Below are 19742 nucleotides of genomic sequence, written 5' to 3' on the forward strand. Positions count from 1 at the left end.
TCAGGGATGTCTACATGTCTGAAATGAAATCTGGCACTCAAAAAAATAGAGTAGCGGGGAAATCTTCAGTATTGGGAGCACTGTAAGACATTTTTGTTAAATAATAGCTTACATAAGATGCTTTTGTAGTAGTACCAGTTATAAGATATCCAACATGAAATCCATCGTTAGTTGGCTGGTGCCAACTGTTTGACAGCATGTGGGATAAAGCACATAAGTCTTGCATATAGTAGACTGACATCGCCACTGCCATAAGAACTTCTTCACTATCGCCGACACCGGCAGAGGGAAGCGTCCGGCCTGAGCTGCCCGTTGACAGGTAGGGCAGGGCTCGCGCCCAGGGCTCTGCCTGCTCTGTGCTTACGCTGCAAGGAGAGCGCTTCGGTTTTCCAGAGCGCTTCCAATCAGCGTACCGCTAAAACGTGTGAGGGAGGAAAGGAGTACATGAGGGGTTTTGCTAGAAGCAAAATGATTACGTAGCATGGGAAATCCTGTAATCCCTGTCTTCCTACCCAGAAGATAGGGTAGGCAGCTAGGTGGGACTTTACTGCTCAGTTTGCACTGATACCGTAGAGCTGTGCTCTTCCGAGCATGGTCACTGGATCAGTTTGCTACTCCAGTTCACCACGAGGCCACACAAACACTTGCACCAACACAGCCGGTACCGGGGCAGCTTGGGGCAAATGAGGACACGGGGGCAGGGGTCCAACGCTACCACCCCTCCTGGCTACCCGTGCCCTCCTGCCATTGCATATCAAGTCGTGGTCTAATACCTTCAGTGGAACTTGTGGCAAAAGAAGAGGCCCTGCTAACACAGGCACTTCGTGCGCCAGGAGCTTGCTGCGGGCACACTAGAACGAAGTTGGTGTATTTAGGTAGCGATTACGTTGGCCTGCTGCACTGCTGAGCTTGTTAAAAGTGTATTGTAACCAATGCAGTTGTTCCTGATCGATAGAATCTGTACAAACGTTAACAGCAGGACAACTGCTAGGGCTTAAAAACACTCTGTCACACATATCTGGTGTAGTTTGTCAGGGAATCATCTGAAGCTGCCCGCAGTCCAGCATAGCTTTTCCACAGTGGGCTGTGGATCAAGTCCTCTGGAAATGGAGTCTTACCAGTGCTGTGTGTACTGAAACCCTGCTATGCCGCGCTGCGTGCATTTACTAGGAATTGGGTTTTATATTTGTTAACAGATATGCTATTGTATCCATATTAAAATGTACAGAGAACTATTTTAAGCTTTATAGCTGATCACCTTCATATGTTTGGGCTGCCTTGGTGTGGAACAATACTGACATTCAGTGGTTGATTATACTTGCCACCGGTGTGTGACTATCCGGGAGATTTTGGAGGGTTTTAATGTTCAGCACTGGCTAAGTTCAGAACATGTTTAGTTAAACTGGATTAAAGCAATTGTGTCAAGGCTCCTTTATAAGAATGCTGCGCTCACTGTATTAATATTGTCTGTTTTTTTTAACAAGCTAAATTAGAGATCAATTTAGTCCAGGAGAGATACAGTAGAAACACGCAGTAACACTTTGTAGCTTTGTTTCCCTTCCCACTCTTAAGCAAAGTGGCAATTACAGTTTCCAAAAGAACTTCCTCTTACATACCGTGTTGGCTTAGTTGGATTTTTCTGTCCGCGTTTTGACTGTTGGTCTTTTTGTGTCTACCCCCAGAGACAGCATGCTCTGAGCGGGAGGTATCTAAGACCTGGTAAGGACCCAAGGAAGATGAGCACATTGCTGCCATGCATGTGAAGGAGCAGCTGGAGTTTAGTATTTGGAAAGCTGGATCTTGGCTCCCTTCCCACATCTGCTGACTTAGGTGCAGGGAAATAGCATGCTACCTACCTTCTTTAGTAGTCCTTTTTCACCTTCTCTCGTGAGCTTTGGAAGACATACTGTCGTTTTGTCAAGATCTGCAGGGCCAGACCATTTTTCAGCGTTACAAGCGTGTTGGGAGGTCAGCCTAGTGCTCTGCGCAGTTTAGATTCAGACACAGCAACAAGAGCTCACTCTGGATTGGAGCTAAGTGCTTATTCCAGTATTCTGGAATGAGGTTTAATCATGCAGCGTTTAGACTCCTTAACATCTCTGTGGGACTGGGCCATTCACATCTAGATGCTCTGTGCCATCTTCACATTTGCGTGTCAGAGTTAACATTAGCAAAGGAGCAAATTTTATCTGCCTTTTATGGCATGATCCTGGTCAGACATCCTAAGATTAATGAAAACTATGATAGGTTTTTGGTAGATGCGTTTGGCTTCTCCTGGATGTGCTGAGTTGATGGTGGTCTTCCTGTTTTGAGGTGTGGACGCCCAGTAACTGTTTGGTCTGTTTCCAGTCATGTTTTAATTCCTCCAAAGGCTAAACAAGCTTCAGTGCAGGATATCTCCATTGGTATCATCTGCCCATTTCCACCACCTCCTCTGTGCCAGCTGTAGCACTCCCTGGCAATGTAATAACTTGCATCAGGAACCTGATCTGGCCAGAAACTCCTTTTTCTGGGTCAATTTATGGCTGGACCAGTTTCCTGATGTAGGTAATTGCAGAGCCCCAGACCTGCTCAAGTCAATACCTGGAGAGCAAAAGGGATGAACAGCCAGTGGCAGGGGCAGCTGCTTGAACTACAGAATGAATTTGTGCAGCATGTAAGTACCGGGTTAATTTGGCCACGAGGAGCCAGTGCTTGGGTTACAATTTGTTCATTTTGTTTTCTAAGCTTAAACCTGGACCTCATTTTGGTCAGAGGATGGTTATGCTGCAGGTCAGCCAAAGCATTATATCTGACGTAAAAGCTAAAGAGATAAACTGAAGTCTGACAGCATTTACCTCTTCTGTAGATATGGAGAAAATCGTTTATGCTATTCATTTGAATCAACAACTTAGTTTACTTATTATCTCATTGAAAGTTGAGAAATAGACTGGGAATTAGTTTTTTAAAAAGGCAGATAAGCTTCTTGTCCCATGAAGGATCAGTGGCTGAGGCATGTTATTTGTAAATCTTTAAAGATATAAAAGATGTATTTCTTATCTGCAGTTCATACTCCCCTTTTTCATGAGTGAGTTCTTAAGTGTAAAACATTTTATGTAAACATATTTCATGTGTTGAGCACATTTGAGGCAATTTTACCCATTAAACCAGATTTAAACTCCTGATTTAGTGTACTTTTAATGAATTCCAACCCTTTATCCAAGTGCAGCTTGGCATAGATCATAAGTAAAAGGCTAATCAGCCAGCAAATAAAACACACTTTTCTAGTTCAATAGCTGAAAGCTGACAAACTAGAGCTGTATCTTTAGTTGTGTGTGTAAATATTATGCAAAGTCCTCTGCCATAGGAAACTTTATGTATAAGTTACCCTTACATGTTGCCAAACATGTTTAAGTGAGTGCCAGCTCCTGAGAGTTTGCTTTTCTTTAAGAAGTGACAAATACCAAATAGGGATGAAAGTGGAAATCAAGGGTGCCAGCTTCTTGCTTACATTGTGATATACGTTAGCGATTTAATCCACTGTGATATATTTCATGGTGGAATATTCCTCTAAATAAAGAAAATGCAATTTAGAGACAAGCAGCAAAGCAGGTCTTTTTCTTAAACTCACAGTGCATGTTAATAAAGAATAACCGTTGTAAGAAAGGGAATCTGGGAGAAGAAATAATGTCAATCCTCATATCCTTTTGTTTATTTTAACTTCTTTGGATGTGTTTCCAACAGAAAATGATTCACAGCCTGTTTCTTATAAACTGTACTGGTGATATATTCTTGGAGAAGCACTGGAAGAGCGTTGTGAGCCAATCTGTGTGTGATTATTTCTTTGAAGCTCAGGAGAAAGCAATCGATGTTGAGAATGTGCCTCCTGTCATCTCAACGCCACATCACTACCTCATCAGCATCTATCGGGATAAAATCTTCTTTGTGTCTGTCATACAGACAGAAGTGCCACCACTCTTTGTAATTGAATTTCTACACCGAGTAGCAGATACTTTCCAGGTCTGTCACCATTAAATAATTTCAAAATTGAAATAATTCAAAGGGTTTTTTTGTATAAACTTCTCTTAAAGAAAGGTAATAAACCCTCCTGTCAGTGACTTTTCCTTTTGCAATTTTTAAGTCAAGCATTGGTTTATAGGGTACAAAGGAAAAGAAAGTATATGTTGCGTATTCGTCTGATTTACAGAGACCAGTGCATACGCATGAAAACCCAAATCCCACTTTGTAAAAGCTCTGGGTTTTTTTTCTGTAAGCTTTTATGCTGTTCATGTTATATAGACGAACAAGAAGGAGCATGCAGTCATGAAGCACGCTGTAGGGAGGAAAGAGATGCGAAGTGTGAGTCAGTTTTCAACCTATTTCACAGATACTGTAAATAAAGGAACCTCTGTGAAGATTGGGCATTGCCAAAAGATACGCTCCTTGTTTTACAAGAGTCTTCTAACCGAGAATATGTTGGTGTTCACAGGTGGGAGAACCTTTGGAACATACATGCTAGTAAACCAGATTACATTAATTTCACTGTTCCTGCTGTCTCTCTTTGTAATTAGATGATTAACAACCTTAACATATGCAGTCAGACTGTAGCAGTAGATAGTCAGTTTAGGCACTAAAATTCCTTGATATATTGGAGGGTTTCTGTAAGCGAAAAATACCAAACTTTTGCCAAGCATTTTAACAGGAATAAAAATCCTCTCCTTTGTAATCTCTGATTTGTTTAGGATTACTTCGGCGAATGTTCTGAGACTGCAATTAAGGACAATGTAGTTATTGTGTATGAACTTCTAGAAGAAATGTTAGACAATGGCTTTCCACTGGCAACAGAATCCAACATACTGAAGGAGCTGATTAAGCCTCCCACAATTTTGCGCTCCGTCGTCAACTCCATCACAGGTATGAAAATAATTTTCAGCAGTGACTGGCTGCTTAAAGACAAAGCCCTATCATGCTTCGTAGCTAAAAAATAATATCATATTGGTGTGAATCTGTAAGGTGAGGCCCCTGTCCTGCCACTTCTCACAATTGAGAGTTGAATAAAAGCCATTTCCTACTTACTTGCAGTTTACGCCTGGCCCCTTTGCTCTTCCCAGAGGCACTCTGGTCCAGCCACAGCTGCCCAAGTCCCTCAGGAGCAGCAGTTCCCAGCACATACTGGAGACAGGTGCTCTGAGATTGGTACCAAGCTAGCCCCAAGCCTTGAATAACTGAGGGGCATCGGAGAAGGTTATGCATTTTATAAGAAATCATTATAGAAGGGTATATAACAGATATCTAATAAATCTTTGCTGGCTGGTAACAGATAGCGTGAAAGGAAGCAAATAGCCTGTCCTCAGCCTCCTCCCCGCCCCCACCACCACGAGCATCCATCAAGTTCAGAGCCGGTTTCAGGCTGTTGTAAACGGGTACGTCTGGCACTGACAGAGCCAAATGTCTATCAGCAGAGCTGGCGGAATCTGCTTGTCTGGCAAGCGGGTGCAGGGGAGGTATGCCATGAGGTGTCACATGGGGTCAGAGATACGTGAGATGTTCCCCTGTACATTGTGTGAGAGGAAGGTTTTAGAGGAGGGTAGTAGGTAGGCTGCGGGACCATGCAGAGGTGGTGCTCTGAGGAGCTGGTCTTTGGGGTAGCACAGGTGGTTTAATCTCTGAGTAGAAATCTCAGTTCTAATTCATTTTTTGGGTTGGGTTTTTTTTTTTAAATACAGTTTTGGATGGTAGTAGTTACACTTATGAAAAAATATCTATGACGTTAATGGACTAGATCACCACTGTAAGGGGAATTAAGAGTCCTAAAGCTAAGGGTTGCAGCGTCAAATCCTCTTGTTTTATCTGAAGCCTTATTAGAATTCCCTAGGAGCCTAAAGCGCCTACCCGGGGCAGCCTGCATCTTATCACTGTCAACAGCTCAGCGCAGAGCAGGTGGGAGACTGCAGCCTGAAAGCTCTGCTGCCTGCCTGGCCCAGCAGCTCAGCCTGCAGAGCACTGCTGCATGGCGCAAGGCTGCTGAGGGGCACGAGGCTTGGACACAGCCGCTGCTCCCCTCCAAAGAGGCAGTGGGAGTGAGGAAATGCTTGCAACTCCTCCCCCAAGCGTTACAGTACCTGGGTGGACTTTAGGGAGGTGTTTTTCTGTGTGAGTTACTTTACTAGCTTACAAGAATGAAAACTTGTGTTTTCTGCCTGCTAGGAGAGGGCCTACCCAGCACATTGTATAGAAATGATAACCGCTGGCTGCCAGCCTCTCAGTGAAGCTGTCTCACACGGCAGGACACAGGCACCACAGTCATCGTGCTAAAGGGCACACACAGGCATGAGCTGTGGCTCTATCCTGAGACCTGCTTCTAGCAGAGGGAGCTGTTTCCACTACACTGGGATTCCAAGATCAGTCACCTAAGCTCCAGAAGTTATAAGATTTCCCCCCCCCCTTTTTAAAGAATCATCAGTTTACTTTCTAACAAGGTAGCTCAGGAAGCCCTTTTCTCGCACTGGGTGGTATTAGGAACCAGGAGCCGAGGGTGACAGCAAGGCAGGCAGCAGCATCACTGTTAAGGAGCCCAGAAGCTGAGCCAACAGGTCAGGCTCAAGATCAGGATCAGATGATAACAGTGTCATCTACAGCTCAGTGATTGCCAGGAAGGTCTGTCATGATGAGACAGGTCAAGCCAGAAAAGCAAGTCTGTGGGCCCAGTTCTGGATCAGTTTGGCTCATGGTCAGGTGTAGATGTGGCTGTCGTTTTGCTGCAGGGTAGCTCAGATGGGTACAAAGGGTGAGAGCCTCGGCCTAACAGCAGGTCCCAAGCAAAGCGGGTGGGAGCCCTCCCTAAGGCTTCTTCCAGGTCTTTCTTCATAACAGCTCTTATCAGTGACTCAGCCCTGAAGCCAGCCAGCTAAACCTCTAAGGAGAAGGGGGCAGCATGCTTAAGGCTCTCACAAGGAGCTGTAATGTCTTGAGGGGTAGTGATGAAATCCTTCAGACTCCTACTCAAACCTCCTGCTGACCTTGCTGTGCAAAGCACAGTCTGGAAAGCGTAAGTCTGGACCCATCCTTAAAGTGCGTTCACGTCACCTAATGAATAAAATTTTAGCAGTCCAGGTTCCAGTCTGCAGTTCTTGGGGGCAGATCTCGCTTTGCTTCTTAAATTTGGCAGTTGAAACATTCCTCTTGTAATTAATTACTGATTTTGAGTTCCTTTTCATTTTTAAGGCAGTAGTAATGTGGGTGACACACTTCCCACCGGACAGTTGTCCAACATCCCTTGGCGCAGAGCAGGCGTAAAATACACCAACAACGAAGCCTATTTTGACGTCATCGAAGAAATCGATGCTATTATAGACAAGTCAGGTAAGATGCCTTGCAAACTCATTTTTGTTTGTTGAATGCGTTTACATTTAGCTGCTGATGGTTAGAGAGAATACAGTCCAACCACTTTTTTGTGTTGTGTTTTATATACATGAATCTATGTCTTAAACAGACATATACAATTTAAAATGACGTGCCAAAATGTATTTCTTCAGTTCGTCTTAAAATATCAACATGCTCTAGGCTGCTTCAAGAACATCCACAAGAAATATTCTGTACTTAGATGTTTTCTCCTTGTATATTGATTATCTCTGAAGAGGTATAAATGGAAAAAAACAGTTAAAGTTGTAAATGTGATGAGAAAATTATCTTCCACTGTTCCTGCCAACAATTAACTGTAGTCCTCGAATGAGCAAGACAAACACTTTCATTAGCTTTCTTCTGATGGCAAGATAAAACTTGCTGCAAAATAACTGGACAGTAGTGTTTCCCTTACGTATAAACTGGAGCTAGATTTATGAAGCATAATAATACTCTTTTCTGTAAATGAAACATGACATCCTCAAACAGAAAAGTCTTTCATCTGAGATTTAACTCTGAAGAGGAATCTGGTAACTTGTGTGTAAATGTTGCCAGTGCCAAAGAGTAGAAAAAACTGATGCAAAAAGAAAGCGGCTGTGCTGTGGGCAGGAGCCGGCTGTTTTGTTCATTACCAGGGCCATCAGTTACTAAAGTCGAAGACTGCACAACACTGTTCTGTGGTGGTATGGGGCAGGGAGCAAACGTCCGAGCTCTTCGCTCAGTGCTGCTGTTGTAGCAGTAGTCAATGTTGTTTTGGTTCCACACACCAATTCAACAAACGCGTTAGCCACTGTTGAACCGGACAGTCGGCAGTAGCTTCTGTGCGGCTCTTACTCTTGCCGTCCTGAAACTAAAAGGAGGTGGCAGTGACAGTCAGGACACGCTGACGGCTGTGTTGTTCTCCTAGCTCAGCAGGGTTCCCAAAAGTAGTACGAGTGCTTAGTCTGAGGAGTTATAATCAAGACCATGTTTGTATTTCTGTGTGTATTTCCAGCCCAGTCAGTGTCCACTGAGTGTTTAAATTTCCTACTGAGGAGCCACTGCAGTAGTCATAGCTACTCTTTCCTGCTCTGATCCCATGGGAACTAGCAATGCAAGAATCTTTCTCCCTAACCATCACTATGACTAAGAATCAGATAAGGTTGCTCCCCTGGAACAGGGGTGTTGTCTTGTTTCAGAGGGATATGGTTAGCTGCTTTCATCTAAAACAGGATCCCTTCTTTCCAGGCAAAGTATTAACCCACAGTTCCTCCCTCTCCTTGCCTAGATCAGCTATAGTTTCTACATATCTTCTAAACTAACCTTTGCTTCTAGGGCTAATTAGTCCAGAGTCCTGCTCATGCCTTTCTGTCCTTATAGGTCATTTGAGGAAATGAGCCGTTCCTAGGAGAGATGTTTGGTATTCTTGCTTTGGGGTTTGGTGTTTATGGCTATAGATTTAACATCGAGATGAGTATGTAATCCCACTGTTAACCAAGCCATGCTTATGAAAGCTGAGGTTATCTGGAGCTTTATAGCACAAACTTAACTGTGTTTTGATGTTGACTGTTTTGATGTGCTTCAGCTTCCCTGCACCACTACACAACTCGCTAGTTTTCTGGAGACAGGGGACAGGGATGAAAGAAAGGAAGATGCAGAGCTTGCATATTCTGAATTTCTTATTTGCTCATTGCTGGCAACAAGTTCAAGTACTTCCAGTACAAGTCCTGTGTAACAGCTGGCACAAGTATAATTAGCTGATTTGGGACAAGCTGTTTGCGCTGGCTCAGGTGTTTTAGCAAGCTGCCCAGGCCACAGGTAACTGGAAATGACCTTTCCTATCTGTGCTTGGTGGGTTCTTGAGTGTTGTGCAAATGTCGTCCGTGCCCTCTAGCTACACTTCACAACTTTTGTGAGGCCCTCGATAACAATGTTAAGTCAAGTGTCTTTTTTTCCCCCCCCTGCAGGTTCCACAGTCTTTGCAGAAATCCAGGGCGTTATTGATTCATGTATTAAGCTCTCAGGAATGCCAGATCTTTCTCTTTCATTCATGGTAAATTTATCCTATATTTGGGAGTTTTAATTGCTCAGGATTTATTTTTCTTAACGATCAGAGTTAAGCAATTTTAAGAGCGCAATCACTGCTTCATGTGTTACACATAAGAAAAATAACGTAAGTTTTGCACTATATTGTAGAAGTTGCCGCATTGCTCAGTAATTGGAATGGCTTTTGGCTGTACATAAAATACGCTCACAGGAACTGCTGTACCAGGTCAGACCAGAATCCATCTAGCTCAGTAACGCGTCTCAGATAACAGCCAGGAACGATACCTAGAGCGTAGCGTTCAGTAATCGTTCAAACTGCTGATACTTGATGAGATTCCACTTACCGCTTTGCCGCCACTTACAGAACCCACGGCTGCTGGATGACGTCAGCTTCCATCCCTGTATTCGGTTCAAACGCTGGGAGTCTGAGCGAGTCCTGTCGTTTATTCCTCCTGACGGGAACTTCAGACTGATCTCCTACCGTGTCAGCTCTCAGAAGTACGTCTCCGTTTAGACGCGCTGGTTCTTCAGATATACCATCTGCTGCTTTCCACCTGAGTAACCGCAGATTTCTCTGTGTTACGGGGGGAGTCTGTGTTGTTGCTGAAACGTGTGCTCTCAGGCTGCGTCTCCCTCTGTTGCTCTGTCCACACTAAAACAAGAGAATGGTTTTTCAGTGAGCTGCTGGTACTCTGCAGTCACTTTTCAGTGGGATAAGCCACACTTGACGGTAATGTAGTGCCATTCATTCCTGGTAGTCATTGGTGCTGCTAGCTGCTTTGTGGCTAAGTCTCTGTATACATAGAGGACTCTGATCTTCATAAAAAGAATAAAGCAAAAAAGGTCTAAGCTGCAGAGATTTGCAAACTAAGTCTGATTTAACTGGTGGCTGTTCTGAGAATTGGCTCAGTGACATTACTCTAAAAAAAAATAGATGGAGGGAAGGAGATTAGGAAAATTGATTTGGAATAAAATTTTTCTTCCCTGTGATATCTCTGCTAATAAAATCACTTCAGCAATGATGCTGCAGAGCTGAGTATCAATGTTCACTTTTGAAGCAAGCTGGTTTTAACTTGAATACCTGCCAGAAACACAAGAACTATTTATGAGAAAGTAGCAGAGAAGTAGCCAGGATGCACTCAGCTACTGTCTTCTCTTTTCAGCTTGGTGGCAATTCCTGTATATGTGAAACACATAATCAGTTTTAAGGAAAATAGTTCTTCAGGAAGATTTGATGTTACCATTGGACCAAAACAGAATATGGGGAAAACAGTAGAAGGAGTTGTCATGACCGTTCACATGCCAAAGGCCGTACTTAATATGAACCTCACTGCTACACAGGGCAGCTACACGTTCGACCCTGTTACTAAAGTAAGTCTGACGTTTTTATTTATTTAAACATCTAAGACAACATGAGAACAAGTCCTGCATATTGCAGAGCACTGGAGCAGTGTTCCGCACTAAGCAGAAAACTTTCCCTTCAGCATACTTTTATGAATCAAAAACTTCCCTTTAAAATTTACTTTTTCAAACTCACATACGCACCAGTTGTGATTTCTGGTTTTATCGGTCTCCTTTCCCTTCCCTTCCTCTCTTTTCCCCTGCTCCTTCACCCCTCCAGTATTGTTCTTTAGCGGACGCAGCAGTATTTTGCTGGCGGGTTCAGCTAAGGTATATTTCGCAGTCTGTGTTCTTTAAAACATACTTATCTGGAGAAAATGCAGTAGACTTGAAAATAGGTAGCCAGAAAAACCGAGCACAGACGGTGAGGGGGAAAAAAACCTCTTCCAAAAGATCTGCCTGAAGACACACAGGAAGGAAAACAAAGGGTCTGAAAAACTGTCTCTTGGCCGCCCTGCTTTCTTGCCTCTGAGTTGGCATTTGAGACCTAAATTTCCTACAGCTCCTGAAGCTTTTTAGTACCCAGGAGCCATTCTGCTGAAATGCAGCCCGAGCCAAACCATTCTGCTGGCTCTAACACCCTGCTCTGGGCATTCTGCTGCCCTTGGAATATCTCAGTCAGCAACTGATTTGAATTGTAAGTGAAAGCTCTCCAAGTAACAGTTTGTTTCAGGAACAGACCTTCATCTTTTAAAAACAAAAACACAAACACTTGAAGTCTCCTTTCCTCTCCACAGAAATAAATTATGCTGTGTTTTTGTCAAGAGTTGGGATAACTAGGTGGATTGTAACGGCAAGTGTTTGTAGACGTAGGGAGAACTGAGGGGTTTTTTCCTGCATTTCTCAACAATTTTCAGTTTATGATAAGAACAAAAAAAGAAAAAACACACTTGTGGGTGAGTAGAGGGCCAACATGGTTCCACGTACCCTCTTTAAAGTGTAAGAAGCAATGGGAAACAAGTGACCCTCAGGAAAGTTGCTCTAGCTTAAACAGCTCCTTTTGCCAAGTGCCTTGCTCCGGTCCTCCCCGTTCTTGTGTTTTAGTTCCTACAACCTTTGTGCTGGTTGCTCTCCTGGCTTCACGGCTCTAGCTGGCCCAAGCTGACAACAGGAACAATCACCATTACTAAGGGGACAAGATGTATGAAGTGCGCAGACCTGCTAAGGAACCCTGACAGGGCAAAAGAAAGGCTGGGGAAGGGAAGACACCATGTGTGCAGGAGCCCTAACCACGCCATCTCCCAGCCACTGGGATCATTCTCAGGACTACCAGGCTTCTTTCTGTACCGGGCCTGCAAACCAGAAGCTTGACATGAACTTGACCTCATAGGTTGTTTCCTAGAAAGCTACTGCTACTGTTCTCTTTCCTGACAAGGTGTTAACATGGGACGTTGGCAAAATTGCCCCTCAGAAGCTACCAAACCTGAAGGGCATAGTGAACCTGCAGTCTGGAGCTGCCAAGCCAGAGGAGAATCCAAGTTTAAACATCCAGTTTAAGATACAACAGCTTGCAATTTCAGGTGAGTGGGTGGGTGGGTGGTAAGTGAAATTGGTCCTGATGGAATGAGTAGCAGTAGGAACTGAAATGGGAAACCATTCATCTTTCAGTTGGAGATGCTGGTCTGAAGCCAGCATGGTCCAAAAAGGTGAAGTCCGGTTTTTACCCAAACCTGACAGTTACCCTTGCTGGGAATTGTGAATTCCCAATTGTTTTCCTTAAGAAAGGCTGTGAAAACATGCGGAAGAATGGATTCTTCTTTGTTGAATTGTGCATCAAACATACAGATTTATCCTTTTAGTGAAGAGTGATGGATGATTAGCATGCTGCTCTCAAATTGCTTTAGCCTCGTACTACTAAAGCCCTTTCTAGTGGCCAAAAACCTAATTTAAAAATTAGTTTTAGAACCAAAAAATTAATTTTAAAGAATACCCTTATTTTTCCCTTCTGGAGCTGGTTAGTTTTTCATCTGCAAAACAATCTGCAAGTAAAATCAGAATGAAGCCTATAGGGTAAGTGCAAAAGTAAATTTAAAGCAAACAAGGCCTCAGTCTGCAAACACTTAAATCATGCGAGTTGTCCATGTGTCAAATGGTTCTGCAGGCAAGCTTTGCAGGATTAAGACCCTAACGGAGCAAAGACTCACGTTTACAAAGAAGGAGGGTGACCGCAGGCAGTAGCTGGAGTTGGTGGGAGTACCTGTAGTACCTTTCTAGGTGGGTACCAGGCTATGGTCCTTTTGCTTCCTACCACACTTCGCTGAGTAAATAACGGTTAGATGCCTCTTAAACTTGCAACCACTAGTTTAAATCTAGCAAAATATACTGGATCCAGTGGCTGGATGCCAGAGACAAGAGACCTGTGAGAAAGCAGGGGACAACCTGAAACTGTAAGGTAATTAATAGCTACTGGCATTCCTCATTCAATAGCAGAGGGGTTGCTGGCCCTTGCAATTACGATTTAGAGGGAAAAGAATTATAAACTCGTCCTTTGCTTTATCTACGTTATTGGAAACGAGTACAGCGTACAGGAGCTGTGGAGGGCAGAGTCATTTGTTCTGTAGTTCGTCCCTCGGAAGGAGGATGTTGGCTGAGTAGAACAGAAGAAAGGTGTTGCCCTGCCACGGCAGCTATGAGTGGGTGACAAGGAAGGTCTCCTCTGTTGCTTCTAACCAGATGAAGGAAAATCAGCTTCCTACCTGATCTTAACATGCTTCAAGAAAGCAGGCCTTTGAAACCGACTGACGTGATTTCTAGCATTCTGCTTTTACCTTTGTACTTGTTTTTCTCTTTTTTCAGGACTGAAAGTGAATCGCCTAGACATGTACGGAGAAAAATACAAGCCTTTTAAAGGTGTCAAATATATTACAAAAGCAGGAAAATTCCAAGTCAGGACATGAGAAGATGTTCTACTTCCAAGAGGAAATTCTCCCTTCAAAAAAAAAACAAACCACTTGACTGCTTAGTGACTTATGTTGCTATTAATTAGGTGCCAATTAATTAATAGACATTGATTAGTTTGGGATCAAAGCATTTGTGCACAGCAGCTCTTAAAACGAAAGCGTAGCTTAGTTTTTCTTAATATGCTTTAAAATAAGGTACGTTTTTTTCTAATACACCTTCACTCTTTTTTTACCGAATTGTTGCGCTGGTGAATAGTTTGATATAGGAGATCCACAAAACGTCGCAAACGCTACACTGCCAGTCAGATACCAAAGCCCAGAGGCCAAGCACAGTATGACGGGCCAGGCAGGCCACTGGCAAAGTCTTGTGGTGGCACATTCTGCTGCTGCAGCCGCCTGCAAAGACAGCTCAGCTATTCTCACAGCCAGCGGCACGCTGGCACGCCCCAAAGCATCACGTAATCCCTTCGGAGAGAGCAAGCAGCAGCGAGAGGGGCAGGGTCCCGCGGGGGCCGGGGACAGAGCAAGCGTCACTCCTGAGAAAGCTTCTGATGAAGAAAAAAGTAATTTCCTTGTTGTTTACAAGAAATCGCCTGTCTTAAGAAGCATTTGCCTTAATCAGCTTTCATTTGTGTCATCTGCAGATGAGCTGATAAAAATAACATTCTGCATTAAATCTGGGAGGTGATTGTTGCTTCAGTAATCCACTTTCTTTCCACTCGGTCTCATCTTCGCCATCATCTTTTTAAGAATACCGTAGCAGGGAGTATGATCTATTTTTATGTGAAGCCTTAGCTTTGATTTCCATGTTCCACTTGCTCGCGGTGGATGCCACCGGATTTGTGCCACGCGTACAGTGGAGCGTAGCTTGTTAGGTAGCACAGTAGAAGCGTCAAGTGTATTTAATGGTTGTGTGCTTTAATGTTATGAAATAAAGGGAACTCTACTGCAAATACATCTTCTAAAATGTTCGTGCTGTTGTAAGCCATTCATGCTCTTAGGCAGGAGACATCTGATACACAATTAAACCACGACTATTTGCTGTATCTTTACTGAACTTGATTGCTGTGCAGCTATTTAAAGCTTAGAAGGGGTATTTAAGGAGCGTGGCAGGTAAGCTCCCTTTCACAGCTTTTACTTTAAATGGAGGACGGTTCATGACACTTCAAAGGCAACGGTGATGATGCAAAGCTGACTGAACTTTTCCTTATAAACCAGCATAAACTTCTCACCTGTAAACCAGCGCGTGCGCCGCAGCACTGGTCGCGTTTCGGACCGTCCACCTGGTCAGTGCAGAGTAGGCTGAGAAACCCACGTTCAGAACTAAGGAAGGGGGGGGGAGACTGGAGAACCTTTGTTTCCCTAACCTGCCTGGCTCACGGATCGATGAAGGGGCGATAACTTTGCTTGGGATGAGGAACAGCAACTGAAGTCATTCAGCGGTCAAAATTTCAAATACTGGGACAAAAAATTGATCCAGTCTGGAAAAAAAAGGAGAGGGAATGCATCTGACCGCTGGCAGCAAGCCAGTAGGGAAAGAAATGAGCATATATTCTCTCTTGGTGACTTTGGTAATATCACCAGGGTAAACGTGGCCACAAACATTTTCAATTTCCAAAATTGAATAATAATTAGTAATAATAGTAATTAGCAATAATAATAATAATTAGTAATTAGCGTAGATAGAACAGCACTTTTAAGAACCAGCACCTGAAAGAAAGCCTCGCATTTGCACAGACACAACGCTGGGTATTAAAAGCTGCCAACGTTCCAGCCTACCTTTTCCAACTGGAGAGAAGCATCCGTCAGTTCGTTACTCGTCCCGCGGTTCCTTTACTGAAGGCGGCGTCAGAGGTAAGCGGTCAGGTCCCGGGCCTCAGTCTGAGCAGGCAGAGCCGCTCCGCGCCTTGGCAGCCCAGCACCGCTGCCGATGGAGAACGCGACGGCGGAGCGGAACCGGCCGCCCTTGGCAGCACCTCGCAGACGAGCCTCGCCAGCCTCCTGTAGCTCAGGCGCCAGGGAAGCGCGCGCAAAGCCCCCAGCCACGCAAGAGCTTTGATCCACGCTCCGCAGCACACCAACAAGGTGCTGTCGACAAGAATCGCGCTCACCTGGCAGGAAACCACCCCAGCACGAAGACGGCTTTCGTCAGGCAAAGGGCGTTTGTTGTGCGAGGGTGCACCTCTGGCCGCGGGCACGCTGCTCCTGCCTTCTCGCCACACGCGGGAAATGCTGCTGCAGAACCTGCGGAAGGGGGGACCGCGTTCGTACTCCCCGTTAAAAGAAGCCGCACCAGCACCTGTATGACTCGTACGGCTTAAGAAATCGGAGGAGTCAGTACTGCCAGCATTTCATCTCCCCCTCTCTAGGCGCCCAGCTCTGGGGGTGCTGACAAGGTTGTTGTCTCGGGTTCTCATCCTCTCGGAGAGAACCGTGTGAACAGTGTGAAATCTGAATTTTACCTATTATTACTAAATCCCGCAGCACCAATAAATGTTGGTTCCACAAAGTCAGAACATTATGTGTGCTAGTAGAAATTTTGAGTGAGAAAAAGTGTTTATAAGAGGTTCTTACTGTGAAGGAGTGAGGGAAGCAGGACAGTGCTTCCCTGCTGATCGCCCTTGCATCCAATTTGTGAGCAAAACTCAGCTTAAGGAGGTGTTGGCCATTGTAGCAGTTCTTCCCTCATTGACGGGATCTGGCAAATCCCACTTCAACTCTTCAGAACCTCGATCGGTGCTACTGGAGCTGGTCACACCAGGCCCCAGGGAGAGCTCCCGTTTGCTCCCACTGGCCCACAGCTTCCAGCAAGTTCTTTAATTACTAGTTTTACAGGCACAAAAGGCAGAAACAGCTTCTTGGGTTAATCTTCTCCTGTGAGGAACTTTGCACTTTTTTTCTGTTCAGAATATGTAGAAACAAGCGTTCCTTTGCTTTAGGATCCCTGCAGCTTCAGCTTTTTGCCCTCGTTACGGTGTTACCCACCGCGCCGTCACCATTAACACTCACAAGCTGACATTTGTACAAATGCATTTTTATTGTTTCAACAGAACTGAAGAAAGGTTGAAAACGTTAGACTATACAATACATTTTGGTTTATAAACAAAGTTTTATAGTGGTAAAACATTTCTAAGTGACATTCATGGTCTTTTTCAAATTTTTGCTGCATTTCAGGTCTGAAGAGTAATAGTGTTCAAAAAAGCAGTAACTGCATAAGGTGGACAAGTATTAGCTTCTACAAAACAGTTCAAGAACTTATAGCAAACATTCTGGAAGAATATCAAAGGCAACCATGATTCATCAGTTTCCTGCAAACATTCCTCAGTAAACAGAAAGTGATCTTTGGCATAAACAATTATATATTAAAGGCATTAGTAATATTGCATTAATATCAGTCAAGCAACTAAACAGTGATGCTAAAAAAAAGAAAACAATCTCACAGAGAAGCCTGAACGGGGGGGGGGGGGGGGGGGGGGAACGTGGGGAGCATTGAGAAGTGATACAGGAAGACTATTTAGAAAACCCCTTAAAAATAACCCCTACCTATTCAGTGTTATTCACTATTAAATAGAAATGACTACGTTAAAGTTATGTTAAAGATCTGGTACAAACCAACTGAACGCAAGACATTCAGGTTAAGGCTCTGGCACCCCTTCCCTCCTCTTCCTGCCGCAGGTAACTGCGGGAAGAGAATACGATGGAAAGATCAAGTACCACGTACTTCATAATAGCCAGGCACAAGGGGCAAATCCAAGGCGAACGCGCGCGCTCTCGCTGAGGTCCCTTTGAGGCAGAAGCGTTACACATCCGTTAACTTCCCTTTTTCGATACCAGTGCAACGAAGGGGGAGCGGAGGGGAGAAAGTCCAGCTGCAGAGTAACTGGTGCAGACAGGGAGAGGACAGCTGACTACGTTGTGTGTCTGGGGCTGTTAAGACTGAGCAGTTTTTCCACAAGGGCACTTCTGTTAAAGGTGGTTTGTTCATGCAACAATTTTCAGCAAATTAAAAGGGGATCGTGAGGCCAGCACCGGCCTGGGCAGAAGTCTGCAAGCGCTCCTTGCAAATGTACAGAGGCTTATGCTTTAATGATAATTCTCCTTTCTGTCAAATGCCAAAAGAGGCTTCGGAGCAATTAAATGAAAAAAAAATCTATATATATCTGTATTTATATATATACGAAGGCATGTTCAACTATGAAAGGATCAAAGCATCCCAAGTCTATTTTTGTAATTGACATGGGGGATTTTATAGCTTTTTATTGGGGTTTTATTTGGGGTTTTTGTTAAAAACACAGTAAAACTTTGTTCAATTCACTATTACTAAAACTTGAAAAGATTTTGAGCCTCTAAACTCCAAGCATTAAAACCAGTAAAAACATCCCAGTGCGGTTCGCGTGAGGAGCCCCCGTTTGCGGGTTGCCGTCAGACCGCCTAACGAGGGCTTCACGTCCCTGCGGTGCTTGGGCTTCAAAAAGCTTATGCATTGTTGGGAACAAGGGCAGCGAGGCAAAAGGTCTTCTTTAATTTCATCTTTTTATCTTTTAATTTCCACCTTGAGAGGCTGGAATAGCATTAAATGGAGGGAAGAGGAGGAAAAGAATAATAATAGCATGTCCTCATTTGGGTTTCAAGAGGGAAGAGCCAGCACGAGGCATTCTCTGGTCCTGGGCCTGCAGTTAGCTTAAGAGGACCAGGCTTTCTCAGCTCAGGTGAGCAAGAAGGAGGGAGTTCCACGATTTAAGGTCTCTGGCTGTAAGGCTCCAGCTGCCAACAACAGCGTGCCACGAACAACCACTGCAAAGCATTTCAGTACAGTACGAGAGCTCCTGCCCACAGGGTGACAGGAGGGTGACAAAGGCAGCTCCAGTTTCTGTAAAAGTTCTGTTGACAGGCAAAAATCAAGAGCAAAAAAATACCGTTTTGGACATGGAACTTTAATCATCAATTTACAACTGTTCTGCTCTGCCCACCCCGCCCTTAATTAAAAACCCCACACCTTCCATCATTTCTGCATGGTTTAAGAACAGCCAGCTAAAATCCTGCTGAGAAGTTAATGATTCTATAATCAATGATTGTCCCTAAAATCTGCCAAGCAACCAATAGTGTCCTAGGCTCTCAACACAAGCTTAAAGTGAGGTCCATGTTTTATATCATCACATGGGAACTACTGGAATATACAGTGCATAAATGTGTGCTTCTGGGAGTACAGGATTCATGAGGAGAATCTTCAAAAGCAAACAAAGGCTAAGAACTGTCTACTGTCGGAAGAAATTTCGAGGTGTTCGATATCAACCGGGTTCCAAAGACATTTGAAATGCATTCTCTTGTAATTCATACCCTTAGAATGGGGCATTAGCATAAGCTAACCGTGAGCTCATGTATACAGCACTTTTCGCTGTTAACATCTCTCTTCTGTTTCCAAAAAAAGGCATTTTATGTTACAGGAAACAATACCGATGTGGCAAGTATTTACTGATACCACGGGGTCTTTCTGACCCAGCGAAGAGTGAATCCAGCATCTGTTCTTATCTTAATGGATGCTGCTTCAGCTTCTCTCACAGTTTCCTTCACAGACTGCATGAGATTCTGGGCGTTATGAACCAACATCTCAGTTGCCTGTCAAGAAAATGAAAAAGTTCCAATGTATTAGTGAATACCACGTTCAGGACAGTAGCATGGAAACCCATTACACACGAGGGCACCCAGTGCAAGCATTAGGTCAGTCGATTGCTGACCTGAACTATGAAAAAGTAAATGAAACAACTAGTCTTTGTTATCCTGGCTCACAGCAAGGACTTTCCCATTTCTCACTGTCAATTTGTGCAAAATCTGAACAAAACGTAGCGTCTCAAAGTACAATAATCCCTCTCAGAAGCCAAAACTGCAGGATTTCAACTGAAAACATGCATTTGGAAGTTGACAGAACTGCAGGAGGAGTACTCCAGATGCAGCTGGGGAATAAATACGTTCACACAAACCACCAGAGGGTGCTCCCTCTCCCCCAGTCTCAAACCTGCGGTATCTGCAGAAGCAAGG

At 44.2% G+C, this 19742-nt stretch overlaps 2 protein-coding genes across 4 annotated transcripts in view; one reads left to right on the forward strand and one right to left on the reverse strand.

Moving 5' to 3' along the window:
* The first annotated feature begins 1384 nt into the window (after window positions 1–1384).
* AP3M1 (adaptor related protein complex 3 subunit mu 1) lies at window positions 1385–14661 on the forward strand. 2 transcript variants are annotated; one of them, XM_075109448.1, is made up of 9 exons: window positions 1385–2656; window positions 3724–3999; window positions 4722–4893; window positions 7204–7341; window positions 9327–9412; window positions 9770–9903; window positions 10569–10776; window positions 12182–12326; window positions 13603–14661. In XM_075109448.1, the coding sequence occupies exons 1-9, from the start codon at window positions 2600–2602 to the stop codon at window positions 13701–13703; spliced, it is 1317 nt and encodes a 438-aa protein (XP_074965549.1). In that variant the 5' UTR covers window positions 1385–2599; the 3' UTR covers window positions 13704–14661. The 2 variants fall into 2 exon arrangements, with proteins under 2 accessions (XP_074965549.1, XP_074965550.1); XM_075109449.1 differs by having other exon boundaries at window positions 1750–1830.
* A 2058-nt stretch (window positions 14662–16719) lies between these two features.
* Window positions 16720–19742, reverse strand: part of VCL (vinculin) — a 61903-nt gene continuing 58880 nt past the window's right edge. Inside the window, exon 21 of one of the 2 annotated variants that reach the window (XM_075109436.1) lies at window positions 16720–19322. In XM_075109436.1, coding sequence (XP_074965537.1) covers window positions 19176–19322 — 147 coding nt within the window. In that variant the 3' untranslated portion in view covers window positions 16720–19175. The remainder of the gene's footprint in view (window positions 19323–19742) is intronic. The other variant, XM_075109437.1, reaches the window with a different exon arrangement.

Source organism: Phalacrocorax aristotelis, chromosome 14 (assembly GCF_949628215.1).
Source record: "Phalacrocorax aristotelis chromosome 14, bGulAri2.1, whole genome shotgun sequence".
NCBI lineage: Eukaryota > Metazoa > Chordata > Aves > Suliformes > Phalacrocoracidae > Phalacrocorax > Phalacrocorax aristotelis.